Source organism: Grus americana, chromosome 4 (genome assembly GCF_028858705.1).
Source record: "Grus americana isolate bGruAme1 chromosome 4, bGruAme1.mat, whole genome shotgun sequence".
Lineage (NCBI taxonomy): Eukaryota > Metazoa > Chordata > Aves > Gruiformes > Gruidae > Grus > Grus americana.
Genome location: NC_072855.1, coordinates 17,470,061 through 17,489,040, shown reverse-complemented (window position 1 = coordinate 17,489,040; position 18,980 = coordinate 17,470,061). Strand labels below are relative to the sequence as shown.

The following is an 18,980-nucleotide window of genomic DNA, read 5'->3' as shown; positions in this document are numbered from 1 at the left end:
GGAGCAGTCCGCATGCGCGGGCGGGGCCGGCCGGGCGGCGAGCCGAGGCAGTGCCGGAGCTAGAGGCAGACCGCGGCGGGCCGGCAGCGAGCATGGCAGCGGTGGGCAGGGTGTTGGTGTATGGGGGCAGAGGGGCCCTGGGATCCCAGTGCGTGCGATACTTCAAGTCCAGGAACTGGGTAAGCGCCGGTCCGGGGGGTGGCGAGGCGGGGAGCCCCGCCGAGGGGAGCGCTGCTACCCCGCTGGGACGGGGCTCCCACGGGGGGAGCCAGCCGCCGGGAGAGCGCCCGAGCAGCGGGGCAGCGTGAGGCGTTCCGGAGAGCGGGTCGCTGACGCGCCGTTCCTCTCGCCGCGGCAGTGGGTGGCCAGCATCGACCTGGCGGAGAACGAGGACGCCAATGCCAACGTGGTGGTGGGGGTGATCGACTCCTTCCCCGACCAGGCTGAGCAGGTGGGTCAGCGTCGGGGGGTGGGCCGGGCATCCGCTGCCTGGGAGGCCTGTGGCGGCCCTCTCCGGGCGCGGCTGTGGAAGGGATGCATCCGGCCTCCCGTCGTGTTTTCCGCCATTCGCCCCTTGCCCGCCACTGTAGTAACCGTAGTGAGGAAGGCGGCTGTGGGGATGGGTCCGGTTTCAGGCACCAAGCCGCCGCTGTGGGGCTCAGGAGCCTGGCCGGTGGCGGTCCTGCTGCAGTACCCTGACCCAGAAGGTCCCAGCTTCTGCTCCTTGCTTCTTTTTCATTTTTTGGTAATTTCCTTTTGACTGCATGCATGTATGAATGAGTGTGCAGAAGGAGTTTGACCTGCGATTATGGAGGTTCAGCACGTAAGGCAGTTCTGCATTGCTTTTCTCCTGGTGACTTGAAAAGTCACGGCCTGAATCAGACAAGTATAGTGAAGATGGAGTAGGACATGATAAAATGAAACACTTCTTTCTTGTCCTAAACGTGTGTAGGTAGACTGTATACTCCAAGCATGCAACCCTAAGCCCCGATGGGATCCCTAGAGAGTGCACTGGTTTCCACCAAGGTAAACGTGGGCAGACTCAAAGCTAGCTTAAAAGCTGGTTTGCTTTCTTCTCAAGATACAGGATTTTAAAAAAAAAAAAAAACTTTAAACTTTTGAACCTATTTCTCTAAGTGATGAACTGAATCATTAGCCAATATGTTTTCTTTATATCTACACAACTCTTAAGGCTTTTAAAGAGTAATATAGAATGTTTACAATATATTTTTCAGTGCTAAGCCTTTGTAAAAACCAGTGGATTTTTTTCTTTTTTTGAGCAATGGATTGTTTGCTTTTCACTTTGACAGAGAAAATTCATAGCCAACAAATTCATTACCGTCTGTGAAGTCTTATATTTGAAAAAGATACTGGATATCTAAAAGCATACAAACTCAAATTTAGGGGTCAGGCTCAAACTGGTGGTTGTGGTCTAGATAGAAGCAATAAGAAGGCTGATCTTTAGTTGTTCATTTCTTGCGCTGTCATCAAAAGTGACACCAATAGTCCTGGTCAGACCTGGAATTTCATTTCCCATATTAAACAGCACCATACCCAGAGAAGAACCTGTCAAAAAGTAAGTCACAAATAAAATTTTTTGTGAATGATATAGGTAAGGGTTAGATTTTTCAATTCCTCCTCAAATCAGTTATTTCCAGTGACACCACACACTGTATGGTCTGACTTTCATCTATAGTTATCTTTCAACACAATTAAGTTCATGGATCACAAATGTTAATTTTCTGCAGCTGTTTAAACTGCTGTGTGTTGAGTTACTCAGCTACGTAACTGGAAAAAAGCAACTTTAAGGCAGTTTTGATATTCACTCCTTTACTTTATCAGTCCAGTGTTTTCAATATGTTTTTGTTCTGTGTATTGAAGGTGACAACAGAAGTTGGAAAACTTCTTGGGGAAGAAAAGGTGGATGCCATCTTGTGTGTAGCAGGAGGATGGGCTGGAGGCAGCGCCAAAGCTAAATGTAAGCCTTTGGTACACGCATGCTAGTCAACACGTAAAATCCGAGAAGAATCCTTAAAAGTCATGGCAATACAGATATTTGAGATCATCTTTCTTCCTGAGTCCAGAAGAGGACATGAGCCTAAAAGTACAAAATAGCTCAGTCACAATACTACTTAGAGCTTCTCTGAATTTTTGCTGTTAAATTTGCACAGTGCTTAGTATTCTCAGTAATACGTCTTGATGCACCGACGTTCATTGGAAAAATCTTGATGCGCTTTATGAAGGAGTTCAGAGTTGTTATCTATGAAGTAACTTTTGCCGAGGTTCCCTGTGTCAGGCAAGTTACATAAGACAGTGGCTGGTTAGGAACATTGATGTTGTTTCCTAATTCATTGCTTTATGCATAAAACCTCAGTTTCCTCCTGCAGTTCACTGAGCTATTACTGTGCAATACAGTATTGGAAGGAGCTGTCTAATGACCTGAAATCATGCTACAGAAAAAAGCCTTTTGTTTAAAAACAAAAAAAGAGCTTTTAAACATGTAATATTCATAATGAAATTTTATACTTTACCCACTAGTGTAGAGATACAAGCAAAAAAAAAAAAAAAAAGCCTGTTTTCTATCTGGAGTAAATCTGGTAAAAAGTGTCCTTTTTTTCCCTTTCCAGTTGAGACATTCCAGGCAAAGATTTCTTTTTAAAGACAAACAATATAACGTACACACTTAGACCACAGTGAATATGTTTATAGAGTTGCATTATATATATTGAAGTAGAAAATGTTAGAAAGCATGTTTTCGTAGTCGTGTTGCATAGTGCTGTTGCACTCTGTGCGACAGTGAAATTAACTAAAAGATAGAAGACTTCTAACTTTAATTTCCTTACTAATTGTCTTCCTAATCAGCTTTATACAAAAACTGTGATCTGATGTGGAAGCAGAGCGTTTGGACATCCACGATTTCCAGCCACCTAGCCACAAAACATCTGAAAGAAGGTGGCCTCCTGACTTTGACAGGAGCTCAAGCTGCTTTGTCTGGAACCCCAGGTAAAACACAATGCATGATAACCGCTGGGACGTCAGCGGTTATAGCTATCTATTGCTTCACAAACAAAAATGCTCAGACTAAGTCTCACTCCCTGTTTTCTTGACATCTAGTGCAAATGGAAAATTGCTGCTGAAACACTTCAGGAAAGTGTAATTTTACAGGTAGCAATACTGAATCTCTTGAAGCTGGAGTGCAAACAGATAGAATCAGTATTTAAATAATATTTGACGTGCATTGGTGAAATGTACTTGGCTAATACGTGATACAGCATAAAAAAGTTTGGAAAATAATGAAGAGTAGAAGCACATAGCGAGCTTTAAGTACGGTGCTTGAATAAAGTTAAATCTCCTATTCGTGTTCTGAAAGGCAGAGTCCTTAATTGCCCAATTTTTTCATTGCTGATGACTCGGCTGATTCTGTTAAATGTACTTGTCCTGTTCGTGTTCTGATTCCATTCTACCTTTGCTTCAGATATAGATAAGCTTGTTGACCTTTGGCTTTGCCCTCCACTAGCTACTTAATGTGAACTTTATTGACTTTTTTCATCTCTCTCCTCGCCACATTGGTCTGCATGGAGGAAGAAATCTGGGAGCAATTTACAATTAAAAAAAAAAAAAGCACTGGCACACAAGCCTACAGGCAAGGAGAGGAAAGTTTTTTGAGGCAAATACTCTTATTCCCCGATCTTTTATTAGTGTGACTTCAACAATATTTTGATGAGACACAGATACTAGCATTTTAAAACTTACTATAAAATTTATGAATATTCCTGAAAGCTGTGTCTAACACTGTTCAGGAAAAATATGCTAGGTAATGATTTATCTTCTATGTTTACAGCTGTATCTGGCATAGTCTGAAGATAAAAGGCTTATTTTATGAGAATAAGCAGATGAATAATTTACTGTGTACTACTGACTGACCATAGACAAATGAAAAAAATGTGAACTCTGGCAAACTTTCATGGTTTTGTTTGGGTAGTTTTGGGAGGTAGGGACCACAACACAGGAATCAAAGTGATTTGCTTTCATGTTTTGAACCAGCTGGTTTCAATGAGCCTGGATTTTTTATAAAAACACAGCAGTGCTTTGGGCAAACACATGCAATTTATTAACATCAGGAAGAATTGGGAAAGAACTGTTACTCAACTTTTGCAAATATGACTTGTTAGGCTTGTTACTACCAGCCATTATGGAAGGAATCATCTTTTTCTTGTTTGCTGTTAGTGTCATTTTTCTTCCCCTGTGTGAAAATGTTGACTTACATAATACAAATTGAAGAATACTGAAGATTATATAAATGGTTACAGAAGCAGTCTGACAGGGATGGCTAAGAAATGTAGAAGCATGAGAAGGTTTAAGAAGTCTTGCTATGTTTGGTCTAGATGAGACAAGGGGAATAAAATTGAGATGCAAATATTTTTATCGTAACAATAAAATAAGTTAGCTACTGCTGCCCATGATTCCTCCTCATAAAAATGGATGTTACACTGTATCTCTAATTGAATATAATGGAAACACTTCTGCAATGCAAAATTACTTTTGTAACTTTGATAGAAAATGCTTCCTCAGGAATGTCAAAAAGAGGTTGTGTAGTTATATAGATGGGTAGAAAGGCATCCAGTTTTAGCAGACAAAATACATTTATTTTTTCTTATGTGCTTCATCTGTGCCTAGACTGCATGGCAGATAGAGACTATGGGACATCTCTGATGTGTGGCACCCTGATTGTCCAGATTTTGTACCTCACCAGTGTACCTTACGCTCGCATTCCTGTTGTTCTTACACTGCTAAATGCTGTCTGCCTAGAAAGCAACAGCATTTAGGAAGAAGTTTGCTTTACCTGCAGGTTATCTAGTAATTTTCTACCATGAGAGGTTGTTTGTAGTTTTCTCCAAAGAGCCTGTTGGACTTGGGATGCTGACCCAGCGAATTACAGTTCTGGAGAGAAGCGAGCTGTATCTGTTTGGGTCCAAACCTGCAAATACCTTAGTTGTATGATTAAAATTAATGGATGATTGCCTTATTAGAGACTATGAACATCTTCACGCTTACTCTATTAGATTAGTAAAGTTAGTCTTGTAGGTCCCAACCTTCAGGATACAATAACTAAGCATATTTAACTCGCTAAGCTGCTTATTTCTGCAGTGCTGAGTAAACAGAGTTCTGTGGTAGTTCCTGGATGTTTAGTATGAGCTTTCTGTCTTCTTTTTTTCCTTTTTTCTTTTAATATGTATGTTTTGATATGTTTTAAAAGTCTGATTCTGTTCTGGCTGTGGTAAGTGGTCTTAATATTCATCAGACAATCTGAGTTTCTATCATACTACTGATGATAGTGAGAGCTGTTTTGATTGTGCTCTAATGTGCTTGTTTTTAATTGTTAGGGATGATTGGCTACGGCATGGCCAAAGGAGCAGTGCACCAGCTTTGTCAGAGTTTAGCCGGGGCCAATAGTGGTTTGCCATCTGGTTCTGCTGCTGTTGCCATTTTACCGTAAGTGGTTGCGTAGTTGCCTCTGCCTGCGTTGTTTTGTTTAATTACTACTGTGACCTAGAGTCACGTGGATATGTTTGCGGTGTCCTGTTCACAGTACACAAACAGCTTCTCAGACCTGCTTAGTTTCACAGAGAAAGGAGACATCTTGAATGTATGAACATAATGATGTGCAGGCCACCCTAGAAGTGATTCAATTCTTTTCTTCCCTTTGCAAAACAGTAGTGGATGTTAGGATTAAAATTTGATTCACTTTTAACCACTTTATAGCCATGCATTAACATGTGATCTATTTTTTTTTTTTCCCCCAGTATAGACAGAACTCTGAAAATGAGATGAGCTATTCAGCACAGCTTTAGACTTAGCTGTGTGATAATAATAAAGTAAAGGATTACTTGACAAGTTTTGACTTGGTTAAAGATGTTTCTTCATAAGGTGCTGCATATCTGTGCTTGATCAGTAAAATTGGGTCACTCTGAGAATCTGTGAAAAGAAAAAGTTTAGCTTGTATTTGCCTGTTACAGCTTTCTTTTTGATGTGGAAAGCTGGTAAAAAGTGGATGGCCTAGTATGTCTTCACTATGTCTAAATTTGTCAGTTCTGCTGCAAAAATTAAAAGTATTTTTCTTGCCAGGTCCATATCTAGTTCAGGACTCAAAACTTAAGACTAAAGAGTTGCGTGTAGGGATTTGGAACACCACCTGCATTCTTCAGGTCAGACAGCAATGACATTAAAAGTGTTTGGATAATTAACATCACTTTCTACAGAGCTTGACAGACAGACACAAAGATGGCTGGACTTTCGAGCACTCTGTACCTTCTCATGCAAAACTGTTCTTGAGTGAATTCTTGAGAGCATAATTATACTTTGGATTGTTAACAGCATCTCAGAGCATTGTGAGAAGTTGACCCGTTGATATCATTGTATGTATACATATTTACCTGTAGTAAATATGTATCATCTAAGTCAAAACTTCCTATGCTTGTGCACTGTACCTCTGCACTTGCAGCTGGCATGAGGCTGTTTGAAAGCATGGGTGTAGTGCGTACGTGCTGTGCAGTCACAGATTCACAGAGCGGTAGGGGTTGGAAGGGACCTCTGGAGATCATCTAGTCCAACCCCCCCGCCCCGCCCCCGCTAGGCCAAGATCACTTAGAGGATGTTGCACAGGATTGTGTCCAGGTGGGTTTTGAATATCTCCAGAGAAGGAGACTCCACAACCTCTCTGGGCAGCCTGTTCCAGTGCTCTGTCACCCTCAGAGTAAAGAAGTTTTTTCTCATGCGTAGATGGAACTTTCTGTGTTCCAGTTTGTGCCCGTTGCCCCTTGTCCTGTCACTGGGCACCACTGAGAAGAGTCTGGCCCCTTCCTCTAGACATCCACCCTTGAGATATTTATAAGTATTGATGAAATCCCCCCAGTCTTCTCCAGGCTAAACAGTCCCAGCTCTCTCAGCCTTTCCTCATACAAGAGATGCTTCAGTCCCCTAATTGTCTTTGTAGCCCTTCACTGGACTCTCTCCAGTAGTTCCCTGTCTTTGTTGAACTGGGGAGCCCAGAACTGGACGCAATATTCCAGATGTGGCCTCACTAGAGCAGGGAGGGATGATAACCTCCCTTGACCTGCTGGTCATGCTCTTCTTAATGCATCCTAGGGTACCATTGGCCACTGTGGCCATGAGGGCACACTGCTGGCTCGTGGAGAGCGTTGAACAAGCAGCCCATGTGAACAAGCATATTACTGCTGTTCCCTGTCTGCGTGATGGAGACTGGGAGGGAGCTGCGGGCTGGGCGATTGGCCTAGTGGGCTGGATGTCTTCAGCCAGCCAGGAAGGTGAGGAATTATAGGTTGAAACTGATGGCTATATGCTGTTAACACATGTAGAGGATGCAAGGGAGATCCATACCATGTGGTATAAAAGTCAAGCATATGTTACAGCAATGAATAGAAGCAGGTGGTGCTTATCAGACTCATGATGTATAAATAAAAGAGTTATCTTTTTTAATCACAGGGTTACCTTAGATACACCAGCAAACAGGAAATCAATGCCTGACGCAGATTTCAGCTCCTGGACACCCTTAGAATTCATTGCTGAGTGAGTATCCATGTGATAAGCAATTCCCCACTGTCCCTCTTGCTGCTGCATCTTATTGCATGTTCTTTCTAAAAAGCCGTCTTGGATTTGGGTGGATTTTCTTCCTCCCTCACCTCCCCATTGTGTAGGTTTCTAAATCAGATTGGGTTTATTGCACAGGCCTCTTAACTGGACAAAATTAGCCCAACTCCGTCAATTTCAGTGTCTCTACACCAGTTATTCTGACAAGGGAGATAGCCTTAAGCAGTTGGAAGCCAGAGAATCTCATAAAGCCTGTAGACAAATTAAATTGCAGACAGCAGATGCAGGAGACAGTAGTCTGGCTTAAAGCTAAACTGCAAAAAGGCATGTAAAGTTTGGTGGGATTTTTTTTTTCTTTTAAACCCTTTTCACTGCTCAGTCTATGGTGTGTAAGTTCACCACTCTCAACTGGCAAAATCCTGGCTCTTGCTTAGAAAAATTGAATCAAGATTTATTTTTTTTTCCCATCATCCACAAAGGCTTGTCCTGAATGACAGCAAAATGCTGAACTTCAACTGTAGCTTAGGTAACAGCAGGCTGAGATTATAAGGCTTACTGCTTCTGATTCCTCTCAGTTAGAGAAGGTGCAGCGTAAGTAACTGCTTTCGGTGATGTGATGGAGAGTAGCAAAGATTCTGCTGAGGGTGAGCTGTCATAAGGAAGAAAATAAGGACATAACTGTCTTGCCTCTTTGAGGAAAAAAAGATGAATTTGTGTTCATACATCGTAAAGGGCTTTACTCTTACATGTTTAAAGTCTTCCAGAACTGACACTGAAATTGGATTTCCCTATTGCTAATTGTTCAGAGAGTAGTTTAGTTCTGACATGAGATTTCCTTTTTTTGTTTGTTTTTTTTTTTTTTTTAAAGTTGGATGTCTGAGTGGGAAATGGTTCTTGTTGCTAGAAGCCTACGCAGCTGTTTGATGTGGGCCATTAAAAGGGCCCCATCAATTCAGTTTTGTTGGCCTAAAAATGTTCAAAACAAGATCTTTAATTTATTGTGCTCCAGAGACTGCTTAGCCAGATGTTATGTTTTTACAAATTCATTTTTTTAATTTTAACTTTTAAGTATTTTTTTCTTATTGGAGAATTAGGTTGGTTTGTTTTGTTTCTTGGGTTCCAATTCCCTAAACTTTAAATCCATCTTTGAAAACTGAAAATCTCACTGGCTGTGGAGGAAAAGCATCCAACATTGTTGTGTGTTGGTAACATCTGCATCTTGGGAAGGATGCAGGAAATCTTTTCCTATATGGCACTTGAATTTTGTGCCCTGGAAGCCATTATGTCAGGTACCAGGATGTTCCAATATGGCAGTTGCTATGTCTGCAATATTGGAAGGGTTGACGGACCTGAAAAATATACTGCACTTTGTCATATTTTGGGTAAGGAGTTTGTATTACATTTTGATAAGGAACGTACTGGTGTTCTACCTACTACATCTCACTTGGCACTATTTTGGATGTCTTGGGGCTTTCTCTGCTTCTGCCAAGATCACTTTCACAGTTAAATATCTAAGTGTTATAATGGCCTGTTGGCAGAGTAATAAGTTTAGCAACTCTGTTTTAGCCAGAAACCTGTGTTTCTGATATATACTATAAAGGCAATGTAAGTAGCCTCTCCTTCCCTTTTTCAAGTTGGTTTTTTTTTTTTTTTTTTTAACTTGGAAAAAACTTGCCACTTCAGCTTGCCACTTTGACATTTTAAGCTCCTGGCCTTTTCCTTTTGAGATGTTCTGAAAATCCTGTGTGCGCTGTAAAGTGCTACGGATTTCTTTGGGCCTCTGTCCAGCTCTGAGGGTCTCAATCCAGTGATCTCTTTGCTAGCTTCCAACACACATGGAAATCACTAGAGAGGGCAACAGAAAAAGAGGGAAAAGTAATAGGCTTTTATTTTATGCTTCCCATCAATGTACCTGATAGTGGTATTTATTCTTGTCCTCCTCCTCACCCTGTTTTATCCATTTATTTTAAAACAGAACCTTTTACAACTGGATAACAGGAAAGAATCGACCAAACTCGGGGAGTCTAATCCAGGTGATAACTACAGGAGGGAAGACTGAACTAGTTGCAGCAGCACATCTTTGATGTCAGTCACTTCAGGCAGTGGAACCTCAGCAAAGGAGAAGCTATGGAAAATCTGTCTGCCAGTATAATCTGGATGGTCTTCTGTATCCAGTGATTGTAGTTGTGTCACTAATGGAACCAGATTTCAAGTAATATTTCTGTGCTGTCAGTTGTGAGCTATCAGCATTTGTTTACCAACAAGTATCAAGTATGTGTCTCTAAATGAAAGCTGCAGGCTTTAAAGTCTGTAGGTGTCCTAATTCTGAGCATTATATGTCGTCTTACCTGTTGTCTCTGAAATGGGAATTGTGCTTAATTATGTACGTAATGGTTGAATTTTTTTTCTCAGTGTTTCTGGCAATTTATTGTGAATCTTTCAGTAGTCTATCTGTCTTTTTCTGTCTGAGAATATAACACCGCCCCTGCATATTATGTTGGCTGTAATTCTAGGAAACATTGCAGTCATAGATAATGTCCTAGTCTTGTAACATTTTTCTTGTGGATGTTCCACTTGAGTTAATGGAACTGTATGGAGATTACTCACGTGAGGAGGAGTTCTTGACTTGCCTTACAGTTTATAAGCTGCTGTCAGGCCTACAGTTGTAGGATAAAACAGTTGTTCTGCCAAATGATTAGTATGTCTCTGTGTTAGTCATAATGGTTCTTTACTTTTTGAAGAAGCCAAGTGCTGTAAAGAAGTACTAGAAAAAGCATACACACACTTCTATTTGATTATGGAACTTTTTGTGCTAAATAAATGTATATTGTTTTATGTACTGGGGTGTCTCCATCACTGTAATCCAAATATTTGGATAACAATGAATTTAACTGAACTTGCAGTTCAGTTATGGCAAAGGACTTAATTTTTTACTTATTTCCTTTTGATCATGCTGCGTAAAATACACTTCTGTGGTAGAAGCGCAGGAGAGCTACCAGCCTTGCCAGAGGCAGGCCTCCAGCTGGAGCAGATGTTTTCTTTAATCCAGCTACATCATGTGGAAATACGGTTTGGTTGCAGAGTGAAAGTATTGCCTGTTCTGAGTGTAGGCTTACATGGAATCAGTACTGTCAGGTGGTTTTGGAACACCTTGAAAACAGCTGAATGTGCAAACTTGTATGTACATTCTCTCTATGCACTTCAGGGTTGTGTTGGGGACAATTTATTGCCATGAGTCAGGAAACCTTCCCCTCTTCCCCCTCGGAAAAGCTCGTGTGCCCATGTTGATTTTAACAGGGTCATATGGCTGCCTGATTGCCTTTTCGGGTATGACTGTCCTTTTACTCATCTTGTTTTGCTGGATGCAAAGGTAGAGGGAGGAATTTTTGTCCTGTCAAGAACTGTGAATTCATGAAGCTGCTTTTGATTTTTAAATGGAAGACTGGCAGCCATGCTATTTGGCCAGCACTTTCTACAGGCTAAGGGTACAGACAAAACCCATGAGGCACTGATCAGGAATGAAACACTAAGGTGTTACTGGATTATTCTGGAAAAGGGCAGAGCCATCATATGACAAGCTTGCATGATTTGAAGGCTTCCTTGTGCCATGCTAGCTGAATTTCCAAGTTGCATTCAATTGCTGTGTTTGTCTTGTGAACAGCTATTGAATTGCACCTCAGAAGCTCCTTGAAGAGCAGATCAAACTTTCGAATGGTGAGGGGAGCACAGCTGGGGTTCCAGATGTGCATTTGTACCACTGGATAACAGCACAGGGCCAAGGACCTAGCAGGCTGTATGGCTCATGGATACTTTTGCAGAACTTGCTATGGCAGAAGATGGTATCACAGCAAATGGGACTAAGATGAGCAGAGAATCTTCTATTTGCTAAGGGCTACGGGGGGCTTTTAATTATTAATGGCATCATTAACAACCTGGTGAGAAAAGCAAATGGCTGGTAATGGGTGACATGGAATTAAGTTGAAGGTTGTGACTAACCAATCCTGAGATTATACAGGAGGAGAGAGGGAAACCAGGTTTAAATTTTGGTAGAGAATAAAAGGTCACAAAAAGACGAGGTACAATGTGTGCATTTCAGAAGCTAGATCGATTCCTCGTTCTTCACAAGAAAGACCTGATGGTCCCAGTAGGAAAACGTGAGGCTAGTCTGTGGTTCTGACCTAGATGCTTCAGGTATGCTCTGCCAGTGTCAACGAGGGAGAGGGCCATGAGAACAGGGTAGGTGTCTACGCTATGCCAAGGAGAGGGTGGCTGAGCTCCTGGAGACCTCACCTGGGTAGTTAATGTGAGCAATTTCTCCATTCCGTGAAAGGTGTCTACCCCAGTGTCCTCATTCAACTTGCACTGGTGCCTACTGGATGAGAAGCCGTAATAGAGCTATTGGAAAAAATACTGTGTTGACTGTAGCAATGTAAGAGTGGTGGAATATGCTAACTGTGAAACAGTGAATAGTGTTAAATATAATTGTGAATGGAAGGCTGTTGACTGGATTGTTAAATTTTATCGGTTGCAGGTATGAGCGGAAAGATACCAAAATGGCATTATTGAAGCTTGAGAGTGGGAATGAAGGCGTTTGCACGTGTATGTCAAGCTTGCTGCTAGAGGTGAGAGATTTAACCTGGGGAGTTGAATGGAAAGGAGGCTTTATGTGACCAGCTCCGTCCTGTGTCTCTACAAACTTTATTCCAGTGAAGTAATTGTCTAGGAAAAAAAGCCACTACGTTCAACACTGCAAATGCCAGGCTTGCCAGGCTCAGAGATCTGTTGGTGCTGCAGTGAGGAGGAGAGATGTAGTCTGTGGGAACTGCCAGGAGTTAATCCACACGGAACACACACGCTGACACGCAACTGGAGACCTCGGGTCTGTCGTGAAGATTTTCACAGAATCACAGAATGGTTTGGGTTGGAAGGGACCTTTGTAGATCATCTAGTCAGCTTACAACTTCCTCACGAAGGGGAGCGAAGGGGCAGGCACTGATCTCCCTCTGGTGACCAGTGATAGAACCTGAGGGAACAGAATGAAGCTGCAACAGGGGAGGTTTAGGTTGGATATCAGGAAAAGGCTCTTCACCGAGAGGGTGGTCAGGCACTGGAACAGGCTCCCCAGGGAAGTGGTCACAGCACTGAGCTTGACTGAGTTCAAGAAGTGTCTGGATAACGCTCTCAGTCAATATGCTCTGATTCGGCTGGTCCTGTATGGAGCCAGGAGTTGGACTTGATGATCCTTATGGGTCCCTTCCAACTCAGGATATTCTATGGTTCTATGATAGTCCAACCCCCTGCCACGGGCAGGGACAACTTAGTGCTTCTTACAGAAATACAGTACCTGATGAATTTCCACTCCAGTGTTGCTGAGAACCCCTGCATTGTTCAGCGTATTTTACTATTTAGGTGGCACCATCAACAACGATGTAATACCACAGAAGTAGTTTATCCTCCTTTAATTTAAAGAATGCAATATTTATTAATTTCTTCTATAAACAGCTAAATTTACCATTTTTTAATTTAGGACTGTACAGCTGGTGTCATATTAAAAAATTTACATGTATAGTAAGGCACTTTTCTATACAACCTTCTTTTGAAGATGCATACTGCTGTTTACTAAAGAAAATGATCAGTGAGGTCTGAGGAGAAACAAAAGACAAATCGTGCCACGCAGATCAGTCCTGCCCTTATGCTCTAACCCATTTGTGCTTAGCATTCTGGTTTTTACAGGAGTAGCAGTCTACCCCTTGTTCTCAGAAAAGGGATGTTTCCAGACCTGAGCCAATGTGTCTTTGAAAAGATGATGCAGTTACATGGTACATCATACACGCATAGATGCAATTACCCCAAAGCGGGGCGGCTGTTGCACACAGCATCAGATACAAACGTGCAGAGACAAAATACGTCTTTGCTAGAATGCTGTGGCAGCAGGGACAGTCCATTTGCTATGCATATTTTTTTTCTCCTACAGATTTAGAAAAAAGTAGATTTTAATAAAGAACAAGTAAGTATAAAAGAGACTTGTACAGAAGAATATCAGTAGTATCATTACAAATCCAAAGACATCTGAATACTGGGTAAGAAGCTGTTTTCAACATTTCAGGCTATGGTGGGTTGACCCTGGCTGGATGCCAGGTGCCCCCCAAAGCAAGTCTATCACTCCTCTCCTCAGCTGGGCAGGGGAGAGAAAATAGAATGAAAGGCTCACGGGTCGAGATAAGGACAGGGAGATCACTCAGCAGTTACTGTCACAGGCAAAACAGACTTAACGAGGAAATTAATTTAATTTTTAACCAATCAAATCAGAGTAGGATAATAAGAAATAAAAACTAAATCTTAACAACACCTTCCCCCCACCCCTCCCTTCTTCCTGGGCTTCACTCCTGATTTCTCTACCTCCTCCCCCTCCAGCAGCACAGGGGAACAGGGAATGGGGGTTGTGGTCAGTTCATCTCACGTTGTCTCTGTCGCTCCTTCCTCCTCAGGGGGAGGACTCTTCACACTCTTCCCTGCTCCAGCCTGGGGTTATTCCCATGGGAGGCAGTCCTCCATGAACTTCTCCAGTGTGGATCCCTCCCATGGGGCGCAGTCCTTCAGGAACAGACCACTCCAGCGTAGGTCCCCCACGGGGTCACCAGTCCTGCCAGCAAACCTGCTCCAGTGTGGGCTCCTCTCTCCATGAGTCCACAGGTCCTGCCAGGAGCCTGCTCCAGCATGGGCTTCCCATGGGGTCATGGCCTCCTTCAGGTGCCTCCACCTGCTCTGGTGTGGAGTTCTCCATGGGCTGCAGATGGGTATCTGCTCCACCATGGACCTCCATGGGCTGCAGGGGGACAGCCTGCTTCACCATGGTCTTCTCCAGGGGCTGCAGGGGAATCTCTGCTCTAGTGCCTGGTGCATCTCCTCCCCCTCCTTCTTCACTGACCTTGGTGTCTGCAGAGTTGTTTCTCTCACATCTTCTTACTCCTCTCTCTGGCTGCAATTGCTCTTGGTGTTTTTTTCCCCTTCTTAACTATGTTATCCCTGAAGCACTACCACCGTTGCTGATGGGCTTGGGCTTGGCCAGTGGTGGGTCTGTCTCAGAGCTGGCTGGCATTGGCTCTGTCAGACACCGGGGAAGCTTCTAGCAGCTTCTCACAGAAGCCACCCCTGTAGCCCCCCCCACTACCAAAACCTTGCCACGCAAACCCAATACACAGGCGTAAGTGGGTGAGAACCTGAGCCGCTGTTCAGACCGAGGCTGCCGTCCTGTGAAGCCTGACCCATGCATGGTCCTGTTATTTGCAGAACCTTTGGTTCACTGCAGGACTGAGTCTGAAATTTGTTCAGATTTTACTGTGAAGTAAAATTTTACCACAGGTTTAATTAGTTTTTCAAAGTTATATTTTTATGGAAAAATTAGTTTTCTACCAATTAGCTAATACCAATTGCCACAAAATCAAGGTTTAAAATTATGCTGTGCACCCAAGGAAAACAGATGGAATGGTTTCCAAATACAATAGTAGCTGAGTCATTCAGCAGTTGTTCTACATTAACTTAAAATTGCACTTTGAAACCTTTTGTTGAAATAATCCATTATGCTAAACAAGCACGACTTTTTTTTTATAGTGGAACAAAAAACACTGCCACAACAAAAAGTAACATTTATTATCTTGTTTCTTCTTCCTTGTATTGGCTCACTGGAAGAAAACAGATGGGGACCGTAATAGCATGCGGAGATACTTCAGACTAACCCTTGTAGTGTTGAACAAGGTGAGAAGTAGGCAGACATCTGAAAAGCATTGCAGAAGTCAATAGCAAATGTCACTTGAGATTTAGGTCCCTGTCAGACACTGTCACTCTTGCACTTGCTGAAACACCATGTTCTAAAAGATTTGCTTTATAAATACGGCCAGTCTCAACACTGTCTGCAAGGGCTCCTGGGGGTATGATCAAGCTCCCACAGCTGAGTTGAGGCCGATCTTCAGCAGTGCCAGTAGAGGGCAGAGACTTCCAATACATTGGGGAGATTACTCGGAATATGTAACTGTGCATTTTGGCGGTGAGGATTTTAATTGTGCCACAGCACAATGAGAGGCTCATTCTCCTTTCTTGCTTTATTGCCCACAATCCAAGCTTTCTGGCCGTTCCTACACCAAGCACATGCAGCTGATTATGTATACCACTGCCTGAAACTGTTCCATCTGTTTCAAACAAAACAAAACAGAACACAACAACAAAACCCAACAAAACCCAGCAACACACAGAAAAAAAACCCCAACAGAAAAAGAAGCCAAGGCTGTGAAGGGAGTCCTACAGCACGGTGGAGCATTACTGCTGACATGTTATCAGCAAAAGGATTGTCAATCAATATTCTGTAACACAGCTTTAAGGGCTTGGACACAATAGGAAGGGAAACAGATTATTTAAGTTTTGTACTGCACATAAAGATTGTAAGAATTTCCTAACCCAACCAAAAGAACCAGCACCTATTCAGACCAGACTGGTATTAACAAAGGAATGGAATTTGGAAACATAAAAAATAATTACTATGGGGGTTTGAATGTGAAACTTTTAACTCCTTTGCCTGTGAAATGAAGGAATAGATAATATTAAAGAAAGTGTTATTTAGGAGGGAATGAGAAGTAGCAAGCCACATGACTGTCATTTCTATAGTTTAATATTCATTATCCAGTGCCTCCTGTGGATATGAACTACACCACTAATCACAGTATTTTCCTTGTATGAACTTCCTCTTAAATACTGTTATTAAGTATGTATTAGGACATTCTTACAAATGAAAAGTATAGAAAAACCTTAAGATTGGAGCCCCTGGTTTCTGTTCCTACTTTGGCTACTGGTCTGCTGCAAGACTTTGAATACATGTCTGCATCCATGCCTCATATCCCACATATATATGAGACCATTTTGAAGTGCTTTGAGATCCACTAATGAAAATTACAACATATGAATGAAATACAATTGTCTCTCTGTGAGTGCAGTAATAGAAGCTCAAAATACCTCTTTCATCATCGGTCTCATTGAAATTAATGTAAAATTGTGACAACAAACCAAAGCCATATCACTTTGCTACCAGTCATATTCGGTGATTTGTGAAAGAAGTACTAAGCCAAAGATTACCTCAGCCAGGTAATTTGGACATCACTACCTGTGTATCTGGTAGCAGGAAGTGGTATTTTCTATCCAACACAACAGGAATTAATTTTTCCTGACTATCACAGCTGGAATTTAAAAATACAACGCTGTTTTTAATTTTGAACAAACCAGTTATTCTTTCTGCCAATGTATCCTTACATCTTAGTGAGACAGGGCTGAGGAAACAATACAAACAGGCCCCATATTAGATTCTAGATCCACATGAGTTAGCATGACAGTTAGCTTTTTTATTTAAGCCCATACACAAACATCACCTGGAAGTGCATAAGTGCCTCATGCCTACAGTATTGTACTGATCAAACGAAGCAGTCCATAATGGAGGATGAAGGGTCTAGAGTACAAGTCTGATGAGGAGCGGCTGAGGGAACTGGGGTTGTGTAGCCTGGAGAAAAGGAGGCTGAGGGGAGACCTTCTCGCTCTCTGCAACTACCTGAAAGGAGGTTGTAGCCAGGTGGGTGTTGGTCTCTTCTCCCACGTAACAAGTGATAGGACAAGAGGAAATGGCCTCAAGTTGTGCCAGAGGAGGTTTAGATTGGGTATTAGGAAAAATTTCTTCACCGAAAGGGCTATCAAGCACTGGAACAGGCTGCCCAGGGAAGTGGTTGAGTCACCGTCTCTGGAAGTATTTAAAAGACGGGTGGATGTGGTGCTTAGGGACATGGTTTTGTGGTGGGCTTGGCAGTGTTAGGTTAATGGTTGGACCTGATGATCTTAAAGGTCTTTTCTAACCTGAAATGATTCCATGATTCTATGATTGTATAATCTAGCAGGTGTTAACGGCCTACTTTATCCACATTACCTGATAAATAGTTTTAACTTGTCTAATTTTTGTGAATAATAAATTTTCTTTCTCCTTACACCCCCCCCCCCAAAAAAAAAACTTCCTGTTTGCATATTTAGGCCTATCTTTAACCAAAGTGTGACCCTGCAAACCTTCACCCCATCTGTATAGCTAGCACATAGGGCAACCACATCATTAGCAATATGAGGCTACACAGATGCATAACAACATGTATCCTCCCCCGTCCCGGGTCTCAGCTTCCCTTATTGTTCCTGTGGATTAAGTCTCTCAACCCAAATTTCCTCAGAGAGGTGTCAGTCAATGTAGGAGGTTGAGGTGCTGTGTGCCTAATGGTTTTCTGCTCTGCTTTGCCTCATGGTTTTCCTACTTCTCTGTTCCCTGGTGTCCCTGCCCTGGTGGGGGATGTCCCTGAGGGGGTGGAGGACACTCCATGCCCTGAGGGGATGCTGCTGGCCCGCCATGGGGTGTCCGCTGTCCCCTCCATCAATGCACATACCCCCTTTTGGCATACAACCACCCCCTCAGGAGTGTCCCCAAGCTGCTACCAGTGTCTTTTAAAAATAAGTTTCAGCCAGGGCACCCTATGTTTTCCCAACTTGCCATGGTTTTGGTAAACAGTGGGTTCGTCCCCACAGGTGTCTGAGCTGGATGGAACCAGTTCTGACTGGCCCAGGGCGGTCTCTGGCTGCCTCTCTCACAGGGCACCAGGCAGCCTCTGTGAGTTGCAGCTCCTTGTTGCCTGTTATGAGGGTAAAGTGGGGAAAAATATCATGGGCAAGGGTCAGAAAAGGACCAGCTTGGAAGGAAAAGAGAATAAAAAAGGTAAGTTTGTGTTGAACTTTTGCCACCTTGCCACAGGGTGGGTTGAAAGACCTGTTTGATGTGACTGCAGGCATGGACCACGTTCCTGCTGCCGAGAGGTTTTGTCTTCATTGTGCTGGTAGAGAAAAAGAGCATTAAGTCATGTTTAGCATACGAACATCTTGAATGCTGTAGAAAAAAGCATGAAGATCATGGGGAAGATATATGAGGGGAGGGGAAGGACATGTTATTAATGATGTAAGAACTGTTTAGCTGGCATGCAGTCATGTATTCACTTAAACCATTTTTTTCTTGCTGTTTATTAGAAAGGCAAAGGAGTGTTTGCCTTTACAGTCATCAGGTGGTATGAAATGCTGTTTGAAGGGATGGGGACAGCTTATGTAGGCTGCTTGCTGGGCGCTGGGTACACATGGCACAGGGCTGGGTATACCCGGCTGCAGCATACCCAGGTACATGCCTTCTGAAGCAAATGGCTACCAAGGTTACATAAATATGTAAATTCAAAGCCACAGAGATGGATAAAAGTATCTTTAGGAGAGTAAGAGTTGAATTTTCAGACACAGTAATAGTTAATTCTTTCATGAGGGTC

At 42.7% G+C, this 18,980-nt stretch overlaps 1 protein-coding gene across 1 annotated transcript; it reads left to right on the top strand.

Moving 5' to 3' along the window:
* Positions 1–4: 4 nt before the first annotated feature.
* On the top strand, positions 5–10,447 carry QDPR (quinoid dihydropteridine reductase). Its single transcript, XM_054823190.1, has 7 exons — positions 5–179; positions 359–451; positions 1,882–1,978; positions 2,863–3,003; positions 5,385–5,493; positions 7,504–7,587; positions 9,584–10,447. Exons 1-7 carry the CDS (start codon positions 93–95, stop codon positions 9,690–9,692), a joined length of 720 nt encoding a protein of 239 aa, XP_054679165.1. The 5' UTR covers positions 5–92; the 3' UTR covers positions 9,693–10,447.
* Positions 10,448–18,980: the final 8,533 nt, after the last annotated feature.

Coding starts and splice junctions, on each gene's coding strand:
- QDPR (XM_054823190.1), top strand. CDS start 93: ATGGCAGCGGTGGGCAGGGTGTTGGTGTATGGGGGCAGAGGGGCCCTG. Junction 3,004..5,384: donor TGCTTTGTCTGGAACCCCAG/GTAAAACACAAT, acceptor TTTAATTGTTAG/GGATGATTGGCTACGGCATG. Junction 5,494..7,503: donor GCTGCTGTTGCCATTTTACC/GTAAGTGGTTGC, acceptor TTTTAATCACAG/GGTTACCTTAGATACACCAG.